At 35.7% G+C, this 15056-nt stretch overlaps 1 protein-coding gene across 1 annotated transcript; it reads left to right on the top strand.

Annotated features, from left to right (window-relative positions):
* The first annotated feature begins 521 nt into the window (after nucleotides 1–521).
* On the top strand, nucleotides 522–959 carry LOC145039377 (RING-H2 finger protein ATL13-like). Its single transcript, XM_078987439.1, has one exon. It carries the CDS (start codon nucleotides 522–524, stop codon nucleotides 957–959), a length of 438 nt encoding a protein of 145 aa, XP_078843565.1.
* The last annotated feature ends 14097 nt before the right edge of the window (nucleotides 960–15056 follow it).

The following is a 15056-nucleotide window of genomic DNA, read 5'->3' as shown; positions in this document are numbered from 1 at the left end:
AAATTTTTTTAATATTAATGTGTATATTTTTGTAAATATATATTGATTAGATATGTAAAAAAGTAACAACATATTTGTTAATTATAACTTTATTTTTTTAGAGAATTGACAACTTAACGTAATACACAATTATTTAATAAAAACTTCGATAATTTTCGATAATTTACCACATGATTATAGTTATCTATAAAAACAATGACAAATATACTGAATAAAAAACATTTACGTAGCGAGGTGGGTAGTAGCTTCTTATATAAATGAATAAAATATACAAGAGGGGCATCTTAATTTCTACATGGTACAAAATACAATGAATTACTATAGTCAAATTCTGTCAGCAAATATATTATATTCTGAATTTCTGATCATTTCTTCTGCTCGCTGGTCAATAAAGATACGCCATCAGTCGCCTAGCACGGCATTGGGCAACCCCTCCATATCTATATATAAATATATCATATATATATGTATGAATATATACAGCCATAACATACTACTTCCTCTCGACAATACTTAGAAACATGTTCCCTGAATCAAGAATATCATCTTATGTTGTATCAATCGCTACTTATTTGATATGGGCATGGGATTTCATGACTCATCTTTCTTTCTTCCAGCAAAGGGTACAACTTGATCAGGTCGTTGGAAACCATCATCAGCAGCTCGGAGTTACACAGTTTCACCAGAAGATGAGTTTCGAGGAGCCTGTGGAATGCGCTGTGTGCTTGTCCAAGATAGAAGAAGATGACGAGATTAGAGTGCTGAGATGCGATCATCTTTTTCACAAAGGATGCTTGGATCGTTGTATTGAATATAAGCACACCGCATGCCCTTTGTGCCGTGATATTTTAGCTGGGCCACGGATGGTTTGTGAGCTTGGTCGTGAACTACTTGTTTTCGCTTTCTGTTCAAATAATAGTTCGAGTGATGATGATTTTGACAGATGGTGGATCCGGTAAATCATGTGTATATATGCATGAATGATTTACATGAGAATTCTTTGAATATTTGAGCCATTGTTTGTAATCAATGGCAATATATAGCTCACAAAGTAGTAAAGTTAGTATATGGACTCTAGTATTATTGAGTCTTATTTGTATATGGGTTTGAGTCACCTGAATGAAATATCTTTGTACGTTGAATTACATGTAAGTAAGTAAATGTACAAGTTGAAGATCATACCTGAGGCAACTTCATTTTTGATTGCTTTATTACCTAACTATATCAGTAAGCCACGTCAGTAATTATTTTCAAATCAAAGATTTTAATTTGAAAACTTTATAAACTATACAAAAGATTTCTATTATGTAAAATTAGCAAGGATTTATAATGATAGAATTTATTCATAGTTGCAAAAAAGTGCTATATATCATATATTCTGGAATATCAACAATGTTAGGAATTGTCTATGGTGACTAATTGATCAAAAAACAAGAACTCGAAGTGCCCAAAGGGTTATGTAGTTGTCGATTGTATATGATCATAAGTGGAAAGCATACAAGGTAATTCAATAGATTAACAACCTCGATAACTATGGTCTAATTATAAAAGACACCAAAGTTACGGATAATTACAAAAGGAACCCCAAATAATACATACATCAAAATCACAAAAAGGTCTTATGATTACCAAATTGCAATCGAAAGTGATTTACACTGGAATGAAAACCACATATACATATGTTAAGGTATACTTTATACCCAATACCTTATTTATCCGGTATATATGTTATCATGTATTATAGGTAGGCAATTTACATTGAGTTGATATTTTAAAATGCAAAATAAAAGAAAAAATTCAAAAATTCTTTTTTTAATTATTATTTTTGTCGTCTTTTTTTTTTTTACCTAAATAAAATAAAAATAAAAAATTATCGTTTTTTTTAAATAATGAAATATTCTAATAGAATATTACACTTTAAGTATTTTAATGTGATTTTTAGAATGATAGAATATTTTATTAAATTTGTCAGATATATAAAATATTCAAGTATTCTACTAGAATATGTAAAAAAAATATTGTTTTTAAACTATTTTGCATGTTAAAAATGTTTTTTTTTTATTTACAAAATGAGTGGTTAGGATTGCATCTCACAAAATTTAACCGTTTAACATTAACCTAACTCTATATATATATATATATATATATATATATATATATATATATATATATCAAGGTTGTAAAAACGTTCGACGTTAACTAGTCGATGGACAATGTTTAAAGGATTAATCGGCTAGGCGGGGATTAATTGGAGACCATTATTTGTTAATTCGTTGAATTTTTAAAAATTAAATATGACTAATATCATAACAAAGTTCATAAATATCACTAATATTATAATAAAATCGGTTAATATGATCAATACAACACTAAACATTCCTCAAATAGTTTCTATTGAGATAGAACTTCTTCAAAGTGTTCAAATTTCATCGTTTTCTACTGCTTCACTCATTTTGTATTCAATGATCAATCGCTAGGCGACCTCTAATCGGTCGGGCAACACCTAAGGATTAATCGGTGATTAATAGGGACTTAGTCGGGATTTTTACATATATATATATATATATATATATATATATATATATATATATATATATTGGATTCTTCACGCTACATCCTCTCTCCATCCATGGCCTCTCTCCTCCAATGACCACCCCCACCTCGACAACGGCCACCACCTAGATCGCCTTACCACTCTCTTCATCTCATCTTCCACTACAATGACCTAATATCACTACTCTCTCGTATATCTGGAACAAAAGTTGTCGTCTTCAATCGTCGCCTCTCGCCCTTCCCTATTGATTGAAGATCTGATTGAGAAGTCAATTCCTTATCAATAGTAGATCCGAAAAAATCCGATTGGGGAAAATGATAAGATGTCGATCGAATATTTGATGAGAAAATATGATTCTATACTGATCAAGTATTTGATTAAAGAAGCTTCCATTGCCAAATCAACCTATGATTAGAGAAGACAATCCTATGCAGATCAAGTATTTGATTGTACAAACATCTATTGTGAAATCGACCTAACCGGATCTACACCACGATATAACCATCAATAAATCAAAACGAAAACTTTAACCATCAAGTGCCTACAACTACAATCAGGTAATATAAAAAACATTAAGAAATCACGAATATCAGATGTGCTTTGTGGTTTTAAATTTTTTTATTCTTTATCTGGATGTTTTTTAAATTTTGATGTTACTTAACTTGGATTGAAAATAAACAATGACAGCTCTGCGTTTTTCAATTTTGAAGACTATGGTTTTGGTTACTCAGTGTCGCTTTATTATTGATTAAAAATCGTTTACATTTGACAACAATAAATTTACAAGTTTAGTTAAGCCACAAGTTCAGTCAAGCTAATTCAATAAAGAGGTGGAAGTATATAAAGCAAGTTTGTGCATAATTTTTACTTGCGTCCATTGTCCAAAGCCTCATCCACGAAACCCTAAGGGCTTTATTGAGTATGTGAGTCATCTTTGAGTGATTTGGGGTATTCTTGAAGTCTAGAAGAAGAAGAAGAAGGGACTTGAAGGCTCAAGGAAAGGCTTGTAGATCCAGAAGTAGCTTCTCAACCTCATCATTTTCTAGTAATCAAGTCTCTAACTTAATCATTAGTTGATTAGATTTCTTCCTTTCCCCCTTTTGAAGGTATTGTTTCAAGATTGATAGCTTTTGGGATTTAGATGTCCCAAGCAAAGATCCTTTTAGATCTTGAAGCATTAAGGGTGTTTAAGGCATAAAGGTGCCAACTTTATGCCATTGGAACCCCCATACAAGCTTTAAGGAGTTGTTATGGCATTTTGAGCCAAAAAGGGACATGCATGGAAAGAAAGGCTGAGACTTTATGTATTTTTATGGTGTTTAAGGTCAGGATCTATGTGGATATGCTTTAGTTTGGAATGCTATGGCCATTGGACAAAGATTTATGTTTAAAGGAGGTACGGTTTTGAGCTAAACCCATTAAGAAGGACTTAGGATGGGTAAAGTTAGAAACTTTACCCTTAATAAATCATTTCCAGCATGTAGGCAAAGTTTGGGACTTAGATCTAGAGTTTAGGGGCTTAATACATTAAGATTGCCCAAACTGACTAAGGGACTCGGCGAGTCCGGGGAGGGACTCGACGAGTCAAGGTGGATTGTCCCGATTCTTTATGGTAGAACTCGATGATTTGATAGAGTAACTCGGCGAGTTGAGTCAACTCGGAGTGTTGACTTTGACCGTTGACCTTTACTTTGACCTAGTTTGACTTTGAGGACATTCTGGGACTAAGTGTCATGTTGTCACTGATAGTTCGGGGAGCCGAAGGAGCAGCAGTTCGAGGAATTGCCAATTACCAGCCATAGAAGTATCAGTAGGACTTCAGCAGTGCAAGTGAGTCTCCTCACTATGTGAATGGGTCTAAGGCCACAATACCGACCCATTATGTTTGTGTATAGTAGGAAGACTCGGGGTTAGCCCTAGGCATTGTATGTTATATGTTCCGGATCACAATCCGATGTCGAGTGAGGCCCGAGGAGTGTTAGTATGCTAGAGGTATTTGTGATTCTTGCATGTGTCGGTACGATAGGTTCTGGACCAAGGTCTAATGCTGGGGTAAGCCCAAAGTATGTTTATATGGTAGTATGTTCCAGAGTAGGGTCTGATGTCGGGGCAAGCCTGAGGAAGATTTATATGCGCATGTTAGATTATACTTGTTGTCTTTGTGATACTTGTATGTATCTGGTAAGGAGGTGAGTGTGGGTGAGGTCACATATCTCATCACTAGCTGAGTAAGGATGGGGTTCCATATCTCAATATTAGCAGAGTAGGGGCGAGGCCCGTGATAGGGAGAAGTGAGTGTGGGCGGGGGGGGGTGCGTATCTCACTAATAGTTGGAGTGTGGATGGGGTTCCATAGCTCATCAGTAGTAAACCAAGGGCAGGGTCCAACTTATGCGAGGCCTTAGAGTAGGAATACAATAGAGTACGTTTTCTTTATTTCTAGTATGTTATATGTTTGTATGTGTATAGCGGGCGAGGCCCAGAGACAGGCGGGGCCTAAGAGAGATAAATTTGTATACCGAGTGGGGCTCAATGCCAGGCGGGGCCCGATGCTAAAGCGAGTCTGATGTCGTGCAAGTCACGATGCAGCGGGTGAGGGTCCAGTATGTGGTTATGTGCATAGTATGGGGAACTCACTAAGCTTCGTTCTTACAGTTTTCAGTTTTGGTTTCAGGAATTTCCGGTAGCGGAGGGAAGAGCTCAGGATGACTGCATGGCGCACACCAAGAAGTTTAGCCTGGGATGTTTTACTCTGATAAAATACGCATGTTTTGAACTAATACTCTATTTTGAGAAGAAAACTTATGTTTATGAAAGAAATGATTTGATAATTATGGTTTGTTTAATGATTTAAAAATCAAATTTTTGTACCATAATTTTGGGATGTTTCACTCTGTAATATTGTTTCACTTACCATATTAGTGTTCTTGTTACCAGTTGTTTGTACACCAACTATGAACTCTCCCCAACAGAGGTTTCTTGAAACTCGATGCCAAGAATACCATCAAATATTAGAACTAATGTTTTACCCATCAAGAAAGGAAGCAAGCAAGGATCCTTCACAAAGAAACATAAAATCCACATAAACCCTAACTTAGCACAACCTAACTGTTAAAACCAGAAGACAAAAAAATTGAAATTCAAAATGTGTACAAGAAAATCACATATACGAACATGTATTTACATTTTTATCATGTGGATTCCACCTTTAAAAAATAGTAAAACCATACAATTTGACTACAAAACATAGGTTCTGGAAGAAACGATAAATAAAATTTAGCTCAAGACGACATCAATATATAAAAGTGTGAGCGGTGATGAGATTAATCAATTTTGAGAGAGGTGAATAGAAAGAGAGACATACACGTTTCATTGATGGAAGCAGATGGTGTTCTTTAGGCTAAACAAGAGTTCTTGTAGCTTTAATTTGATGTAGGAATAAATAAATAAATATATTTACAGAGTTTCAAGAACTTTATTACAATTAAAGCGACAAAGGGGAAGCTAGCGATGCAATCTGGAAGAGCTTCAAGGTGGGGGCCAACACTCATATCAAAGCATATGATATGATGTTAGTCTTTTTGACATAGAAAAGCACCGGTTGGTGGAGGAACAAGTAATTATACCTCAAGGGAACATCGGATGCTCTGGATAATTATAAAAAGATGATGTTAAAGAAAAACAAGTTAAGAAAAATCTTGATACATCAATTTATTTTTATATATGTAATCCAACCCTAATAAACCCGAAAATGCATAGCTTAAATTGAACCTAAAATTGGTCACTATGAGAAGAATGAGAAAAAAGAGAGACAAAGAGAATAGAGTAAGGCGTGAAGAATAAGAGAACCAGAGGCACTTACTTACACTGAGTAGGAGGAGATGAAAATTCTATTAGACCAAAAATAAGCTGCTCACTTCAATTGCACCAAAATCCGTCAGCTATGGGGGAAACAAACCAAAAGAGGAAAGCAACTATGAGGGAAACGATGACAAATAAGAAAAGCTACATTAAAGTCTTTTATGTCAGCCTGAAGCAAAGATGACCAGAAGCTAGTAGGCAACCAAGGTGCTTGTAGCACCTGGTTCCTAGTATGTAAAATTTATCTAAGAATTTGTCATTTTTAGCCTTGGACTCGGCGAGTTGTAGGTCCGACTCGCCGAGTGGGGACGGGGTCCGGGAACATGTTTAAGTTGGCGACTCGGCGAGTCCATATTCTGGACTCGGCGAGTCACCACTATCTGTTGAAACCCTAAATTTCAAGGGTTTGCACCCTATTTAAACCCTCTTATCTGCCCCTAAGCTCTCCCCCTTCACCCTCAGAGCCCCCAACATCGTTTATACCCTTACTCCTTGTGAGATTGAAGTGTTTTGGTGTGTTCTTGAAGATTTTGAGGAGAAAGAAGAGTAGATCAAGAAGAGGAGAAGGAAGCCAAGCATCTTTGTGTCATCTCAGCGTTTTCCTTGAGGTATAGCTCGTTTCCCCTCTGTTTTCATGCTTGTAGTCTCTATTAGCTACATGAAAGTCCTTCTTGAGCCATTCTCCAAGCTTATTTGTGCATTGTGGGTTGTAATAAGTTGTTAGCCTCTAGATCTAGGCATGATTGAGTCCCTGGAGCTTGGATGTACTGCCTTTATGGAGTCATGTTGCATGAAAGCCCTAGATCTACCCCTTTTGGTGCACTTTGAGCCCTAAAACCTTCAATGGTGATTATCTACACGTAAAGTTGGAAACTTTACGTGTAATCCATGCCCTAGAAACCCAGATCTGTGAATGGCATGATCTGGATTCGAGAAAAATCGAGTGTATAGTAATTTCATGTGGCTAACTCGGTGAGTTGTCCCTTGGACTCGGCAAGTCGAGTCGCGAGTCCCCGAGTTTCCCCTTTTTCGCATTGGTGGGTTGGGAGTAATGAGTCATTGGATGTGACTCAGTGGGTCGGAAGCTAGACTCACTCATGAAGTCACTCGGCGAGTCAATGCCATGACTCGGCGAGTTCATGGAAATCTTCTTGTCTCAAGAACAACTCAGCGAGTTGTTCATACAACTCGGTGAGTCACAACTTAGAGTGTTCTTCGGATGAAGGTGAACTCGGCGAGTTGTTCTTACAACTCGGCGAGTAGGATGAAGGACTATTGGCCTTGGGTATAGAGAAAGGGACTCGGCGAGTTGGCAAGCCAACTCGGCGAGTCTGGTCAACTGGCAGTTGACTGTGACTTGACTCATGACTTATTAAGGGTAAATGGACAATTTAACCTAGAGGCGGTTAGCAGTATTTAACTAAGTGTTTGGTGGGAATTGCAGCCGGAGGATTTTCGGAGCAGCAGTAGCAGACAGACTATTCCCACACATATCAGCAGCTACTACGAGGTGAGTTACCTTCCAGTAGCGGTGGGTCTAATGCCACAATACCGGCCCACCAGTAGGAGATGTATGATAGATGATTGTCTTTGTGATATCATCTAGGTTTGCTACTACATGATTGTTGGGTTATGAGCATTCTAACACTCCTATGGTGTACATGCAACCCTATAAACCTTGGATCTATGTTTTCTCTGTTATACATGCAAATAAGAACTTTCCAAGGCTTAAATCCTAACTAGCATATTATGAAGATCTCATACTACAAAGTACTAGTTAGATGACATACCTTTTATTGTAGCTTGATGTCTTCAAGCTTTAAGAGCTTAGCCCCAATAGTGTGGAAGCCTCAAGTGGAATCACAAATCACCAAAACACCTTGGAAGACTTTAGAGAATATGGATTCTTGGTTTTCTCTAGTGAAATTGGCTAGCCCTTCTTGGTGTACCACACTAGTACCAATTTCACCAACCAAGGACATCTTTATATAGTGTGGAGGATTAGGGTTAAACCCTAATACCCATGACCTTTCATTTCCTAGGATCCATGGGTTAAACACTCCATGGACTATCCATGAAAGCTTAGCCCAACCTAAATGAATTTGGCCCATTCCATATATATATAAGAGTCCATATTTAATTAGTTCCTTTTGATCACTTAATTAATTCTAAATTAATTCTTGATCAATACTAATTAAATAATATGATTCCATATTAATATATTAAAACTTATAATATATTAATATTAATCATAAACATACTATTCTCATAAGATTATCCATATAAATTGTGTCGGTGAAGTGCAACCCAAATGGACCATGCCGGGTCGGGTCAAGTACATACCAAATATAGTTATGGACTTAGACATTAATCCAACAGTCTCCCACTTGGATAAGTCTAAAACTATTATTGCGTATGACTTCAAACCTAACTGGCAATCGTAGCTCTTAAAGCCGCTGTCGAACTCTGATCTTGTCAACGAACTTGTCCATTAGATAAGGGATCATATATTCCTCCATTCTAGATATCATATGGATTGAGACATGGATTATAATCATTCTCTCTGTCCATTTGTTGTTTCCCGATTTCCGATTTATGATGACTGACTAATTGAACAAATCAAATCAGTCCTGGCCCGGCCGAGCACTTCCATTTGTCATCATCAAATCATCGAGGGGCCCACAGATATCGCTTTTATCCCGAAGGTAAAAGGAATGGATAAACTTCGACTCATATGGCTTGTTCTACTACTTGTTGAATCATACACAAAGGCACGTTTTATAGCACCGAGTTACCAAATGCGTTTTCGTGCAATCAATGTACAACCAACTCATAGTAACAACTCATATCTCTAGGTTTGAAGAATATAAGATATTATCGTCTCATGATCACTCGTGATAAAATCCATGAAGTGATTCCAATGAGCGCGGGTTGAATCCAATACTCAGAACTTATGAGCACTCATGAGTGTTGTAGCCCTTTGTCCAACACCTTAGACCTCTACAAGCCAACCCATGACAGTCTTAATTCATATCTACTTCCAACATATGACTGACTGTGGATGGTTTGAATAACTTAGTCATTCCGGAAGAATAACCTAGTTTATTCGGGAAGTCAAAACATGCAAACTGAAACAAAGTAATAATTGAATCTAATATGGTATCAAAACCTATGAACATAAATAAAACACCTTTTATTTATCACCATATGATTACACATTATTCATTGTATACTGTTTCAGCTATCAACTTTATTCTTGAATTTAAAACAATAGTTGTCCCATGCTCCAAGCATGTACACTATGTTTTCTAAACACTAGTCAGGCCATACACCAAGTATGCATACTATGTTTGTCTATGATCTTTACTTTGTGAACTAGATCAATTGAACATAACTTTAATGATTCTCTTTTCACACTCCCAAATCCTTATTGCAAATGCAAGAATTCCAAATTCATGCCATTTACTGAAATCTGTTAGATTCTAAACTTACATGCATTGTTCCTCTTGTAATGATTATGCACAAAGTCAGAAAGACTTGACAACAATCATTACAGAGTATTCCAAAGGAGATCAGCTCCTTGGAAACAACCTTCTTGCATTAAGTTTCCTAATCTTAAACAGATTGTAAATTCTAACTTTGTAACATTTCCAGATTCCATTTTGACTATCACTTCTGAACAAGAGTTGCCTCCTTACAGATTATGTCAATATGGTCCTTCCAGAATTATCACTATACTTCCAATTGTCCTTGAGCAACCAATCTTTGGTAAACCTTAGATTGTCCTCGACAATTATTTAATCCTTTTAGTCATATCTAGTTCTAAACCTTTTCCCTTCTTATTTCCCCAGGCATTTGGAAAATTTTAGAAAGGATGAATATAACACATGTAATCGATCCTATATCCGAAGCATATGGGACACGATTCATGATGTCTCACATAAAGACTAAACCAGTCTTTTGCTATAACATTTCCATTTCTATTTGCCAAGTTCTCATAATTTAGATTATGAAAAGGGATGCCGTAATCATAATCGAATTTAAGAATGCAAATAATGGACCCATATACATAATTTCCTTATGTTAAGCCATTCCAACATGAAATTCATATATATTTCCTTGACTAAATGATTAAAACCTCACGATCTAAGCTTATAGATTTGAGATGAAGTATAATTTCCCCTCCCTTAATTATAGCAAAACAACTCTTTCCCAATTGAAACCTTTTGTTTTCTATAATTAACATTGCTAACTTGCAATCTTTATCATAATTATCATGCTCCCACTAACATGATGATTATTAGCATAACACTTATGCTCCCACTAGCTTTGACATGTACTCAGAAATCAGCTGACTTTCTTACCAAAGTTTAGATTTCTAATACTAGATTGTTTTGATAAAACTTTATAAAAAACATACACCTTCCCTTAGATAGCACACTTGTATGTCTAAACAATTATGAAGAGGGATGCCGTAATCATAATGGTTAGACCTTTTTGCCACTTCTCACAAGTCCAGGTTAGTGTGCCAGTAAACCACACACGCTCCACTAACGACTTTGAGAATGCAAATATCACAATTGCTATCTAACTAAAATCTACTTAGTGAAAGTGTTTCCTCACCATCATTTTCATGAATCGGAGAGAAACCTTATGACACTTAGATTTAATGGTGTATGTGTTCTTATCCATGTGAATTGTCAAAACCATAGTCACAAGACAAGGATAATGACAAATCCAAACTCATATGGACTGAACTCAATCTTAACTTCTTGCCACCTGGTAGCTCAAGGGCCTGCCATTGCATCCAAGTTGTTGTGCAACCAATTGAGAACTCTAAGAACTCATATGCAAAGCCAACTTTAATTGGAATGGGCACAGAGTATGTCAACACGATAGGTTATAAACCTTAAGTCATGTGCTAGTGAAGAACTTTAGGTTTTATTCTTGATTAGTTCTTGACTCTTTCAAGACCTTTAAGACTCCCACTGTCCTCTTGACCTATAAGACTCCATTGTCAAACATCCAAGAGATAGTGTGGATTCTAATCAAGACAAACACTTCACACAATTAGCCTAAGTTGGTCTTTGTTTTATCCAAAACATCACAACTTACCAATTTCAAATGTATAAGTATAGAAAACTTTTACTCTTACATTTGACAAGTGTTTTAAACCTTCTTTAAGACATGTCACTCAAGTTACAATCTTGGAGTATGACTCTCAAAATTGTTTTTGGAACGAAGTATGACTCATCTTCTTGATTTAACCATTTCAACAATTCAAGTTCCCTTCTTCTTAGTCATAAGAATGCACTAAGACTTCCTTAGAGAACTAATTTTGATATGGTTTCTTAATCATTAAGATGATCATAAAACTGATACTAAAGTACTCTCCCATCTTTTCAGATTTTAGGAACTTTTATCCTTCTGCCTAATTTGATTCTTCCTATTCGCTCTGCCATGCATTGGAACCTTTTCCACTGTCTCAGAGTTACACTTAAGCTTATAAGTATAATCATATTTACTGAGCTTTAGTAAACTATGAAGAATAGCCTTATATCTTTTTTGGTGGACTTAATCAGTGCACAAGAATGTGTACTCAATCCCTTAGTCCTTCACATTACTCACACATCCATGTGAACAAGTAATTAGTCTTAATTTTCCAATACTTGAAAGTTCTCATTCATCATGCTATACACCTTGCATGATTCCAAGTTCCGGTCCAATTGAGACTTGGGTGATGAGAATCTTTCCTTTATTTGGTAAATTTAGACATTACCACAAATGAAAGAATCAATTTCATATTTCCACTCTTTCTATTAATGGAATCATATAAGCAACAGTTTTTCCTCAAATGCCATTGTAAGGATATTTTAAAAATATGCGGAAAAACTTATCCTTACAATCCATATGAAAACCTTGTTGTTATCTATTCCTAAGCAACATCTCATAACTCCTAAGAAGTAGCTCAAGAATCTGATTTTCAAACTACGCGATAGAAATCCATCTATGCGATCAGATTCAGCATATTCTTTCTTTAAGTTCCTTTACTTTTCTTTGATTCTTAAAACATTACCATGTGACCCAGTCACATCATGTATCAGGAATCTCATAATAGAAACTTAACAGAGTTAGATTAGTGGACTTTACCTGAAGTAGAGTCAACATTATTGACTTTAACATCCTTAGGTAAATTTGGTAGCTTCACAACTAATGAACCTTCCTTTGGCAATATAAACATATGGACCCTTTGATAATGGTACACGGGACTATTACAGACTTAGCCTTTTCTCATTACCATTTGGTCAACCTAGTTGACTATGGTCAATCCCTTTTTCTTAGGAAGAGAATGCCTTTTCTGTATTTCCAATGTCACCATTGTCAATGTCCATAAAGTTTTAGGAAGTTGATCTTAACAAATAGATAAGATAATTAAGGGTCTTGTCATAATCTGTTTCATAGGTGTTCCAAAAGAACTCACTATGTGACTTAGAAAGTGATTGAACCACCAACTTTCTCAAGACTTTGACACCCAACTCTCCCGGCTTGTCAATATGTGACTACATCTCCAAGATGTGACCACACCTAGACCTTTACTTGCCAATAGGGCTCGAGTGACCTTAAACTTTTCAAGAACTTGTGGGGTAGGGAGAATAATTGGAGGAGGTGAAATAAGTATGATTTCCATGGAACATCATCTTCATTTAGGAAAGCTTGTTTCAAGAGATTTGGGAAGATCATAAATGTCTAAACCAGACATGTTTTGGGAGATATTCAAGATAGTTGATATTAAAGCTAGGACCCAAAAAACTATTTTATAACTTAGAAGAGGTATGTCGTAATCCAAGCTATAAAATATTTAAAGGTAGGTGAATGATGATTCACCAATTTCCACCAAGATAAACGAAATGTATTATTAGGTTTTAATTGGTTTTGAAACTCCTAGATCTTTGAGATTCATTGAACTGTTCAATGGCATGTTTCAATCTCGAGTGTGCCCTTCAGGTTTTGTGACTGGGATGTCGAGGATCACAAAACAAGGTGTGAAGTAACCATGCAAATTACTTGGTACCCTTAAGTGTTTACCCCTCAATCGATGTGCCGGTTAACCACACACGCTCCATCGATACTATGATAAACATTAAGTCACCCTTTACCTAGCTTATTTAGTCCAAGTTAGTGTGCCGGTTAACCACACACGCTCCACTAACCGACTTAAACAAAGTGCAAAGTGTAATTTCATGGATTAGCACCTTATTCACATTTTTCCTAAGTAACTAAGATTGGGAATTATTAAGAGTTTTAGTTACTTAGTATTTATCATTAATACTTTTAATGAAGGGAGAATTATAGTCCTGTCAAACCCGTTCGGCTAACGACCCTCCACCAGTCAAGCAAGCGGTGGGTGAGAGTGGACACCCATTAAGTTGTCATTTTATAGGCAACAACCTTATACCCACCTTATAGACCGGCTTCGTGAATGAGGCGTACTAGCGGTAAGACTGACTTTACTCTTATACATACATATATATATATATATATATATATATATATATATATATATATTATTAACTTATAATATTATAAAGTATAAGGGTTGAATTTTAACTTTTAAAATTCTAAGGGATAACATGGAATTAAAGTATTCATAAGTGAAAACGTTTCAAATTCCAAAACTTGAGGGCAAGTTTTGAAACTATTCAAAAACTTATTAATTCCATAACTTATGTGTTTAAAGTAGTTTTAATCCAAAAACTCTTCAAGTTCCATAACTTGAGGACAAGTTATGGAAGACTTTAAACTAAAAAAAGAATTAACTTATCTTTATTTTATAACTTATGGAATTAATTAAGGTTACATATTTTATTTAATGAAGTGACTCTTGAACCTCCATAACTTAAGGACAAGACTCTTCATCTTTTGTAACCATTGCCAACTTTTATGAGTTTTATGAAAATTAAATGTGACTCTTGATATAACTTGAGGACAAGTTACAAAAACACATTTTAGAATCAACTCTTAGATTAATTTGGATTGAAAACAACTATTTCACTCAACTTTTCTATTAATCTAAGCAACTCATAAGAACAAGATAATTCAAATCAAACTTTTTCATGTAATTAGTCTAAAGCTTAAACTAATACAAAACATGAATCTATTGACAATTATCTTTGAAATTGGATTAGAATGAACATTACCTCTTCAAAAAACAAGGTTATAAGTTCAAAACAACTTAGGATAATGTTCCTAGTCCATTTCTAGCCAAAAACCTCGAAAATATGTTGTCTGGGGGTCCAACGTACTCGTCGAGTGCATGAACCAACTCGGCGAGTTGGATCGATTTGATCACTTTTTAGGCATGGACTCACCGAGTCCCTTGATGGACTCGCCGAGTCTGATGATCAGACATCAACAATTTCGATTTTTTAAGCAGTTTTGCAAGTATAAGAAGAAAACAAGCCTAGGCTCTGATACCACTGTTGGGTTATGAGCATTCTAACACTCCTATGGTGTACATGCAACCCTATAAACCTTGGATCTATGTTTTCTCTGTTATACATGCAAATAAGAACTTTCCAAGGCTTAAATCCTAACTAGCATATTATGAAGATCTCATACTACAAAGTACTAGTTAGATGACA

This window comes from Lactuca saligna, chromosome 4, assembly GCF_052625555.1.
Source record: "Lactuca saligna cultivar CGN05327 chromosome 4, ASM5262555v1, whole genome shotgun sequence".
NCBI classification, from domain to species: Eukaryota; Viridiplantae; Streptophyta; class Magnoliopsida; order Asterales; family Asteraceae; genus Lactuca; species Lactuca saligna.
This window is presented reverse-complemented; position numbering and strand designations above follow the sequence as displayed.